Genomic DNA, 11,206 nt, shown 5'->3' on the forward strand with positions numbered 1-11,206 from the left:
GCGTGTCTGTTTTGTACAGAAATCCTGCCTGGGAGTCTCAGTTCTGCTGGTGCTGGTGCCGCTGGAGGACACGTGCTGGCTCCGGCAACGCGCGGCGCCGTCAGCCCCGGTGTGCTCAGCCGGTGAGCCGCACCACCACGCTCACCCACGCCCAGCCCTGGTGTGCTCAGCCGGTGAGCCGCACCACCACGCTCACCCACGCCCAGCCCCGGTGTGCTCAGCCGGTGAGCCGCACCACCACGCTCACCCACGCCCAGCCCCGGTGTGCTCAGCCGGTGAGCCGCACCACCACGCTCACCCACGCCCAGCCCCGGTGTGCTCAGCCGGTGAGCCGCACCACCACGCTCACCCACGCCCAGCCCCGGTGTGCTCAGCCAGTGAGCCGCACCACCACGCTCGCCCACGCCGGCAGGAGCGGAAAGGCAAGAACCTTGCAGCCGCTGCGGCACAGGATTAGTGCGGGGATGTCACGCTGGAGAGCAGACACTCCTGACACAAATCCGGGGTGAGCGGTGAGGGAGATGTCAGCTCTAAGATAACCCCACTCAAAAAAATAAAGTAAACTTTCAACCAATTATTAAAAAATCAAACGGATTCTGCTGGCGTAATCTGACACCATACTGATGGTGGAGCAGACACGCATCAGGATAAAGGAAAATCCCACCAGTAGAGTGCAGTCTCATTAGATAAGCTGCTACCTCGTATAGCACAGATGATTCACGACAGAGGAAAGTACCGCAGGGCCCTGGCCCCCGAGGTTACTGCAAAACCCCATGAGGATCAGATGGTCGTGCGCTCCCGCCCTCGCCAGCGCTCTTGTTAAAGCTTCCGTCAGATGAAGGAGGCTCCCACCTCCCAGGGCCACGGTGGGGAAGAAGTGCCATCATGGACAGGCAGACAGACCCTTTGTGTTCGCAGCCGGGCCATGTCGCGGTGACGCGGTGACCCCGTGCTCTGCCTGCGGTCACACCGGGGGCCACGGCGCAGCTGTCGCGCAGGTCTGACCCTGCGGACCGTGCTCCTCCTCAGCCGCGGAGCATGGGGGACACGCCGGGACCGACCCGCGCGCCCGGCACAGCCTGCGGGGCAGCACAAGGAGCGACAGAGTGGTACCCTGGGACGTTAACTCCACTTCTGCTCTGTTTGCAGATGTGTTCTCTTTACTGGTATGACTCTGCGCTCAGTTCCAGGGATAATGCGCCTATTTCACCCCACCATCCTGTACAAGCTCATGTCTTCCTTTGTTTTTGATGCCCACACACAGTCCTATACCTAGTTGTGTTCATTTTGTGATTATAAAGCAGATTGAGACCAGGTCTTGGGCAAATTTAAACAGCAGTCACAGGAGGCTCTGAGGTGGAAATGCTCATCCTAAAACATTACCCAAAACCTACAGCACCAATTGCTGGCCACATGTAGCACCCCTTCTCCATGATGGAACAGGCACCCAGCCCAGACCAGGACCTTGCCGTGGGGGTGGTGTCCAAACAGAGTCTCTGAGGGTAGCAGGACAGAGGGCCCTGTGGGAGACAAGCGCTGTTCCTGGAGCTGCCGGTTGAGTGGCTTGTTCCTCTTGGCTGGCGTGTCCCCACTGTCGCTTTGGGGCGCGTGTGCTGCTCAGAGCGCCGGGCTGGGCCCCAGCAGGGTGCACCGCACCCCTCCGTGCCTGCTTGGCCAGCCGGCGCACGTGCTTCTGTGATTCCTTGGCAGACAGAAGAGGTCAGAGCTCAGAAAGGAGCTCTGGTCAGGGACGTGGCTGGGTCACCACAGCAAAACAGCATGTGAGGGGACTCGCCACTCTGTGTGCCGGCCCAGAAACCCAGCCGGGCTCCGCGTCCTCTCTCCAGGCATGCGCTGCATGTGTGCACCGCAGAGGTGCTCCACCTGTGCTACAGCGGTGCTCCATGCGTGGAACAGAGTCAGAGAACAACCACAGAACACTCGGATTGAAGGGACCTTCAGAGCCCCCCATTCCCCTGCCATGACAGGGACATCTGCACAGCTCAGGGTGCTCAGAGCCCCGTCTAGCCTGGCCTGGGGTGTCTCAGGGATGGTTCATCCACCACCTCTCTGGGTACCTGGCACAGGCTCTCACCACCCGCAGGGGCAAACATTTCTTCCCCATGACAGGCCTGAACCTCTTACTCCTTGTGCCATCGCAAAGGTGACTGTGGCACAAGTGACCCAGGAGAAACACATGGGCGCACTGCAGGGGTGTTCTGTGCATGCACTGCAGGGTTGCACTGCAGGCCGCAGTGCAGAGTGCACTGCAGAGGTTCACTGCAGGGTTGCACGGCAGGGTTGCAAGGCAGGGTTGCATGGGAGGGTTGCATGGCAGGGTGCACAGCAGGGTTGCACCGCAGGGTGCATGGCAGGGTGCACGGCAGGGTTGCACGGCAGGGTGCACTGCAAGGTGCACTGCAGGGTGCACGGCAGGGTGCACGGCAGGGTTGCACGGCAGGATGCATGGCAGGGTTGCACCGCAGAGGTTCACTGCAGGGTGCACAGCACGGCTGCACTGCAGGGTGCACTGCAGAGGTTCACGGCAGGGTGCACTGCAGGCCACACCGCAGGGTGCACGGCAGGGTTGCATTGCAGAGGTTCACTGCAGGGTGCACGGAACGGTTGCACGGCAGGGTGCACAGCATGGTTGCACGGCAGGGTGCACAGCAGGGTGCACGGCACGGTTGCACGGCAGGGTGCACGGCACTGTGCACAGCATGGTTGCACGGCAGGGTGCACGGCAGGGTGCACGGCATGGTTGCATGGCAGGGTGCACGGCAGGGTGCACTGCAGGGTGCACGGCAGAGGTTCACTGCAGGGTGCACAGCACGGTTGCACCGCAGGGTGCACTGCAGGGTGCACAGCACGGTTGCACCACAGGGTGCACGGCAGGGTGCACGGCAGGGTTGCACGGCAGGGTGCACAGCACGGTTGCACGGCAGGGTGCACAGCAGGGTGCACGGCACGGTTGCACGGCAGGGTGCACAGCAGGGTGCACAGCATGGTTGCACGGCAGGGTGCACTGCAGGGTGCACGGCAGAGGTTCACTGCAGGGTGCACAGCACGGTTGCACCGCAGGGTGAACAGCACGGTTGCCCGGCAGGGTGCACAGCACGGTTGCACCGCAGGGTGCACAGCGCGGTTGCCCGGCAGGGTGCACAGCACGGTTGCCCGGCAGGGTGCACTGCAGGCCGCACCGCAGCGCCGCTCCCCGCGCGCTCCCGCCCCTCCCGCCGCCGGCCGTGCCCGGGCCGGTCCCCGCGGGCGGAGCGGCCGCTCGGGGTCGCTGCGCGGCGGCGCGGGGCGGTTGAACGGCCATGGCGGTGTTCGTGACGCGGCGGATCCCGGCCGAGGGGCTGCGGGTCCTGTCGCAGGCCGCCGGGTGAGCGCGGAGCCGGGCGGGGCGGGCCCGTGGCGGCGCCGTGGCGCGCCCGGTGCCGGGCCCGGTGGCCGTGGCGGTCCCGCGGCCGTGGCGGTGACGGGCCCGCTCCCGCAGGTGCCACGTCCAGCTGTGGGACTCGGAGGAGCCGGTGCCGCGGGCCGAGCTGCTGGCGGGCGTGTCGGGGAAGCGGGGGCTGCTCTGCCTCCTGTCCGACCGCATCGACCGCGAGGTGCTGGACGCGGCCGGTGGGTGCGGCTGCGGCGCCCGACCCTCTGCTCCCGCGTCCGCCTCCCCTTCCCTTCCCGACCTCTCCTGTCCCCTTATGCTCCTCTCCCGTTCCCCTCCCCTTTCCCCCGCGTCCCCCTCCCGTCTGCTCCCACGCCCCGCCGCGACCCCTCGGGTCCTCTCCCGTTCCTCTCCCCTTCTCCTCCCGTTCCCCGTGTCCCGCTCCCGTCCCGCGCCCCCCTCTCGACCCTTTCCATGCCTCTCCCGTGCCTCTCGCGCTCCCCTCCCGACCCCTCTCGTCCCCCTCCCGATGCCCCCGTCCTATTCCGTTCCTGTCCCCGCCGTCGGGGCGACGCTGGGCAGCCGCGAGCTGAAGTGTCTTGCAGGGCCCGGCCTGAAAGTGATCAGCACGATGTCCGTGGGGTTTGACCACCTCGCCCTGGACGAAATTAAGAAGCGGTAACCCCCGACCCCCTGCCCCGTGCGGGACGGCCGGGCCGAGCAGGGGGAGGAGGGCGAAGCTCTGGATGCGGCAGAGCCGCGGGTCGCTTCGGCACGGGGCTGGCGGGTGGAACGTGGGGCTGGACGGGGTGTGTGACCCGCACCTCTCTCTTGCTGGGGTACTGTTGGAGTCACCCCAGCTGGGGCTGGAGGGGCCTGCGGATGCTGGAGTAAGACTAGGATAACCCCTGCAGAGGAAGAGCTGAGGAGCCCAAAGGGATGTTGTCCTGCACGTGGTGCTGCAGATACCTGGGGAGGTGTAGCATCAGCAGCTTGCCCAGAAACGTCGAGGTATCTCCCCAGGGCTGGCAGCGTTACCGCAGAAACCTGTGCTTGCCTTGCAGAGGGATCCGCGTGGGGTACACCCCTGACGTGCTGACCGACGCCACCGCAGAGCTCTCCGTGGCTTTGCTCCTGGCCACGTGCCGCCGGCTGCCCGAGGCGGTGGAGCAGGTGAAGAAGTGAGTATCCAGCTGCAGAGGGCTGGCTCCCGAGCCCGCAGCCCCGGGCTGCAGGACACAGCGTGCCCCGCTGGACGGATGACACTGGGCTGCAGCCGGAGTCTCACCCGGCTGCACCGAGTACCTCGCAGGCCAAGGTGGAGTCCCCGCAGTTCCGTGACTTTGGAGACGTGCTGCGCAGGGGCCGCGAGGGCAGAACTCCCGTCTGCGTGCAGGGCAGCAGGGCTGCGGGACAGGGCGGCGGGGACACACAGACCCCTCGGGAGGGCACGCAGTGCGGGTCTGGCCGGAGCCCACCGACTGGCAGTCCTTCAGGGCTGTGGTTGGCAGTGCCTGAATTAAGTCAGTCCCGAGGCCCAAGCAGGTTCCTGCGGGAGACCAGCACGGTCACGGCCGCAGGAGCCGCGGGGCGGGCGGGTGGCCCCCCCTGCGTGCAGCGGCTGCCCCTGCAGCGGCGACTCTCCGGTGTGCCTGCCCACGCGCTGCGCTGGCCGTGAGCAGGCTCGCCCTGCAGCAGTCTGACGGCTGCTCTGTCTCGCTCTCTCTGCTAGTGGTGGCTGGACAACATGGAAGCCCTTGTGGATGTGTGGCTATGGTCTGTCTGACAGCACGGTGGGCATCATAGGTCTGGGAAGAATAGGTAAGTGCAGGTCAGGCACGAGATTTGTGTCTCCAGTGAGGGGAAGGTGGTTTCGGAGGTTCAGCCAAGGTGGTGTTCAGCATGCTCACCTCTTAAAATCTATGAGAACAACAAGGAGACCTGGGTAGAGCCTCTCTGAACAGCAGTCTTGACTCATCAAGCCTAAAACTTAAAGTTTAAAGCATTCAAACACATCCACTGCATGTGAATGCTACAACAAACTGGACATTGTCCCCTCGATTGTCAGTCAAACAAATCCCCTGACAAAGTCCAAGATGGAGTGCTTGCCATCCCTTCGGTTGTGGACTTTGTCAGCAGATGGCTGTTCCTTCCCTCACTTTTCGGGTTGCTCCCTCAGGCAGGTTCAGGTTTCCCGACCCGCGGGTCCCTTTGCGCAGTGTCCGTGGGGCTGGGCGCTCGCTCCTGCTGGCGCGGGCGCAGCGGACGGGGGCGGCAGCACCGCGACCCCGTGAGCCACGCGCTCTGAGAGCTGCTGCGCCTCAGCTGCACCGCGGCGAGCTGGCGGCAGGACAGACTGCCGGGGCCCGACGGACCGGTGCCGGTCCCTGTGCTGCACGCCGGCGCAGGTGCCGGTGCAGCGGCTGGACCGGCCTGTCTCGCTCCCAGGACAGGCAGTTGCCCGCCGCCTGAAGCCCTTTGGAGTCAAGAAGTTTCTGTACACTGGCAGTCACCCCAAACCTGAGAACGCTGCGGAGTTTGGGGCCGAGTTTGGTAAGAAGGGCGCCGGAGCGGGGCCGGGCGGCCGAGCACTGTGCCTGGGGCGGCTCCAGGGGGTGACGCCCCGCGGGGTGGCCCGGGGTGCAGGGTGTGACTGGACGTTCTGGGTTCTCCTCGCTGTCACTGGCGTGAACCGCTGTGAAGGCACCAAAGGAGGGAATGGTGAATCCCAGATGCGCCGGTGTGATGGCGGAGAGCAGCGGGGACACCCGTGTCCTTTGATCCCAGGCACCCGTGGGACACCGGGCTCTGCCTGACCGCTCGTCGTGACCAGGGACTGTGGCTGTTCCTGCTGCTTTTGCCTTTGATCGTCCCCCTGCGTCCCTCTGTGATTTCCAGTCAGTTCTCTTCCCACAGGGCAGTGGGACGTGAGGGACGAGGAAGGGACAGTGGCCCCGGGGAGCAGAGGAAGGGTCTTGAGCCCATCCCCACGGGGACCGCAGATCTCGCTGAGGGTGGATGTTCCTTGCTGCAGACAAACGCTGTCTTTAACCTCCCGCGTTAAAATGCCGGTCACAGTGCAGCCAGGCCTGGGAACGTCTCTCGGTTGTTGAACGAGACTCTTCCGTGCGCCTGGTAGAGTCCTGAGTCTTGCATCAAGTGCTAATATTTCAAGCAGAAGCTGTTTCTAGTTGGTACATTTTGAGCAAAGCCTTCAGCAGCCCTTGTCCTGCTCCTTGTGCTTTCCTGCCCTCGCGTGCAGGGGTGAGAGGGGCACACGTCATTACCTGGAGGTACTATTAGGTAGATTTAATGCTGGTATACACTGCTGCTTTCACATTGTGCTCTCTGAACATGGAATACATACCAGAGCCTTCTTTGAGCGAGGCGGCTGAAGCATCACTAGATTCCGCTTTGGCTTGATTTCAGTTGCAAAGGGAAGCAGGGCGCTGCAGCAGTGTCTGTGGGAAGGCGCGTGGTTTCTGTGCAGTGCTTGCGGGTCCCTGTGTCTCCCTGTCCGTGGGGAAGGGCCGTTCGGGTCTCGGCAGAGCAGAGCTGGCTCACTGGTGACCACGGGGGGCGAGGGGGCCGCAGCGCTCGTCGTGAGGTGCCACGCGGAGCCGTGACCTGAGCTTCTCCATTAGTCCCGCTCACCAGGCTGGCCGAAGAGTCGGACTTCGTTGTGGTGACCTGTGCTTTGACTCCGGCCACCCAGGGGATGTGCAACAAGGACTTCTTCAGCAGAATGAAGAAGACCGCTGTGTTCATTAACACGAGCAGGTAATCACAGCCCGGTCTCCTGCATGCTGTGGTTGTAGGGGAGACATGGTAGGCTGGCCACACCTCCCTGCATGGCTGCCTGCACCTCCCTCTATTGCTGCCTGCACCTCCATGGCTGCCTGCACCTCCCTCCATGGCTGCCTGCACCTCCATGGCTGCCTGCACCTCCATGGCTGCCTGCACCTCCCTCCATGGCTGCCTGCACCTCCATGGCTGCCTGCACCTCCATGGCTGCCTGCACCTCTATGGCTGCCTGCACTCGGGCACCTCTGTGCCTCCAGAGCAGGAGCAGCTCATCAGGCTGGGAGGGTCGGGCACATCCAGGAGGTTCTGAGCTCTGCTTGGGCAGCCCTGGGGACGCAGGTGCCACCGCTGCAGCTGTCCCAGCTGTCCCAGGCCTGGGCTGCGTGTCCCTGGAGCCCGCGGGCCGCTGTGCCGCAGCACGGGTGTCTCTGTGCCGGCAGGGGGGCCGTGGTGAACCAGCAGGACCTGTACGACGCGCTGGCCCAGGGGCAGATCGCAGCGGCGGGGCTGGACGTGACGACGCCGGAGCCGCTGCCCACGGACCATCCCCTGCTGTCCCTCAGGAACTGCGGTACGTGGCCGCCGGATCGCACCTCCGGCAGCCGGTGCCACGGGTGTCCCCCCGGCTGGGGACCCGTCCTCTGGTGCGGTGACACCCCCGTCCCCGTGAGGCCGCGCTGCAGAGCGCTGGCCGTGGGAGGACGGACGGGCAGGTGCCGCCAGAGAACACGGGGACCACCGCAGTGTGGGGAGCTGCTCGGGAAGGGCCTCATCAGCCTGCACAAAACAAGCCTAAGAGGTGTTTTAACTCTCCAGAGAGCAGCTGAGACCTGCTCATTTTTAACACCTTCCTGATGGGTCTCCCCGGGCTGAGGCGTGGGGTGGAATTCACAGAGGGGTCTGACACCAGCAGGTGCCTGAATGAGAAACCAATCCCTGCCCGTGCCCTGCCAGGCTCTGGTGTTCTGCAGCCTCCTGGGTGTACATTCTGCTAGAAAAGCTCCCCATGTGGCTATAGAGCTGTGTGCTGAGCCTGCCACGAGGAATCACCCTCGTGCAGCTGCTGCAGGACTCTGCACTTGGCCCATGCAGCGTGAGCCGGGGCTGCCAGGTGCAGGGTTGGCGCGTGTGCTCAGAGTGCTCATCCAAGGCTGGCCTTGCCCTGCCGCCCTCGTTGCGCAGCAGATGGCAGCCGGCCAGGCGTCCCGGGCTGCAGAGCCCGCGAGCGCTGCTGCGGCGGCTGAGCCGCGGCTCCTCCGCACACGCTCTGGCTGCTTCCCCTGGACGGCCCGATGCAACTTTGGCTGCGGAACTGGAGCCGGGCAAGCTCAGGCAGCCTGTTTGCTGGGTAGGGATGGGCACCGGGCAGGTTGGGTTCTCCTGGGATTCTCAGTGCTCTCCTGGGATCCTCAGTGCTCTCCTGGGATCCTCAGTGTTCTCCTGGGATCCTCAGTGCTCTCCCAGGATCCTCAGTGTTCTCCTGGGATCCTCAGTGCTCTCCCAGGATCCTCAGTGTTCTCCTGGGATCCTCAGTGCTCTCCCAGAATCCTCAGTGTTCTCCTGGGATCCTCAGTGCTCTCCTGGGATCCTCAGTGTTCTCTTGGGATCCTCAGTGTTCTCCTGTGATCCTCAGTGCTCTCCCGGGATCCTCAATGTTCTCTTGTGATCCTCAGTGTTCTCCCGGGATCCTCAGTGTTCTCCTGGGATCCTCAGTGCTCTCCTGGGATCCTCAGTGTTCTCCTGGGATCCTCAGTGCTCTCCTGGGATCCTCAGTGCTCTCCTGAGATCCTCAGTGCTCTCCTGCGATCCTCAGTGCTCTCCCGGGATCCTCAGTGCTCTCCTGGGATCCTCAGTGCTCTCCTGCGATCCTCAGTGCTCTCCTGGGATCCTCAGTGTTCTCCCGGGATCCTCAGTGTTCTCCCGGGATCCTCAGTGCTCTCCTGGGATCCTCAGTGTTCTCTTGGGATCCTCAGTGTTCTCCTGGGATCCTCAGTGCTCTCCTGGGATCCTCAGTGTTCTCTTGGGATCCTCAGTGTTCTCCTGGGATCCTCAGTGCTCTCCCGGGATCCTCTGTGTTCTTCTGGGATCCTCAATGTTCTCCTGTGATCCTCAGTGCTCTCCCGGGATCCTCAATGTTCTCTTGTGATCCTCAGTGTTCTCCCGGGATCCTCAATGTTCTCCCAGGATCCTCAGTGCTCTCCCGGGATCCTCAGTGCTCTCCTGGGATCCTCAGTGTTCTCCTGGGATCCTCAGTGCTCTCCCGGGATCCTCTGTGTTCTTCTGGGATCCTCAATGTTCTCCTGTGATCCTCAGTGTTCTCTCGGGATCCTCAATGTTCTCCTGGGATCCTCAGTGCTCTCCTGGGATCCTCAGTGTTCTCCTGCGATCCTCAGTGCTCTCCCGGGATCCTCAGTGTTCTCCTGGAATCCTCAGTGCTCTCCCGGGATCCTCAGTGCTCTCCCGGGATCCTCAGTGTTCTCCTGGAATCCTCAGTGCTCTCCCGGGATCCTCAGTGTTCTCCTGGAATCCTCAGTGCTCTCCCGGGATCCTCAGTGCTCTCCCGGGATCCTCAGTGTTCTCCTGGAATCCTCAGTGCTCTCCCAGGATCCTCAGTGCTCTCCTGGGATCCTCAGTGCTCTCCTGGGATCCTCAGTGTTCTCCTGCGATCCTCAGTGCTCTCCCGGGATCCTCAGTGCTCTCCCGGGATCCTCAGTGTTCTCCCGAGATCCTCAGTGCTCTCCCGGGATCCTCAGTGTTCTCCTGGGATCCTCAGTGCTCTCCTGGGATCCTCAGTGCTCTCCTGGGATCCTCAGTGCTCTCCCGGGATCCTCAGTGTTCTCCCGAGATCCTCAGTGCTCTCCCGGGATCCTCAGTGTTCTCCTGGAATCCTCAGTGCTCTCCCGGGATCCTCAGTGCTCTCCTGGGATCCTCAGTGCTCTCCCGGGATCCTCAGTGCTCTCCCGGGATCCTCAGTGTTCTCCCGAGATCCTCAGTGCTCTCCCGGGATCCTCAGTGTTCTCCTGGGATCCTCAGTGCTCTCCTGGGATCCTCAGTGCTCTCCTGGGATCCTCAGTGTTCTCCTGCGATCCTCAGTGCTCTCCCGGGATCCTCAGTGCTCTCCCGGGATCCTCAGTGTTCTCCCGAGATCCTCAGTGCTCTCCCGGGATCCTCAGTGTTCTCCTGGAATCCTCAGTGCTCTCCCGGGATCCTCAGTGCTCTTCCGGGATCCTCAGTGTTCTCCTGGGATCCTCAGCGTTCTTGGTTCAGAACGTCCCAGAGCTGTGTGGCAATCAGACAGCACCGTGCAAATTTCACTGGGTGTTCATCTGCCGCAGGGCTGGTATCTCATGTGTCCCGCTGACTGTGTCCGTGCAGGACGGTGAGTGCGCAGCCTGGACACAGACCCGCTTCTGGCTGACCGTGGCGTGGAGGCCTTAAAAACAGCTCAGTTAGCCATTTGTCAGATGTGTCCTCCAGTCTCAGTGTCTGGTGATTTTGTTTGACGCTCCATGTCCAACGTGAGCTCCCGGTGGAGCAGCAGCTGGTGCAGGACCCGGGTTGGCGAGACCTCCCTGGAAGAGGCTGTGGGAGCCCAGCGAAGGTGGGAGGTGAGTGAGTGACCGTCCCTGTCCCCGCAGTGATCCTGCCGCACATCGGGAGCGCCACCCACGCCACGCGGAGCACCATGGCCGTGCTGGCGGCTGACAACCTGCTGGCCGGGCTGCGAGGGGACCCCATGCCCTCCGAGCTGCGGCTGTGACGGCCGGAGCACCACGAGCCCCAGGAGCCGCCGCGGTGAGGCCGGTGCCCCGGGAGCCCCCGCTGGCTGCAGGGCCAGCAGGGTCCCGGGGAAGCCTGGCAGAGCGTGCTGTGCTCCTCACCACCGTGCAGCCGCGGGGAACCGCGCGGGGGCATTAAAGAGAAACAGCGAACGTGTCGAGCTCATGTCGTTTGTGAGCGCGTGTCCCTGGGTGCAGAGCACACGGTGCTGCAGGGCTGCAGGTCCCACGG

At 63.6% G+C, this 11,206-nt stretch overlaps 1 protein-coding gene across 1 annotated transcript; it reads left to right on the forward strand.

Annotated features, from left to right (window-relative positions):
* Nucleotides 1–3,320: 3,320 nt before the first annotated feature.
* Nucleotides 3,321–10,955, forward strand: GRHPR (glyoxylate and hydroxypyruvate reductase; the record flags this gene model as incomplete). Its single annotated transcript, XM_080362229.1, has 9 exons — nt 3,321–3,385; nt 3,500–3,630; nt 3,997–4,069; nt 4,456–4,572; nt 5,124–5,212; nt 5,840–5,944; nt 7,036–7,171; nt 7,636–7,766; nt 10,834–10,955. The coding sequence occupies 9 exons, from the start codon at nt 3,321–3,323 to the stop codon at nt 10,953–10,955; spliced, it is 969 nt and encodes a 322-aa protein (XP_080218355.1).
* Between the last annotated feature and the right edge of the window lie 251 nt (nt 10,956–11,206).

This window comes from Nesoenas mayeri (assembly GCF_963082525.1).
Source record: "Nesoenas mayeri genome assembly, chromosome: Z".
NCBI classification, from domain to species: domain Eukaryota; kingdom Metazoa; phylum Chordata; class Aves; order Columbiformes; family Columbidae; genus Nesoenas; species Nesoenas mayeri.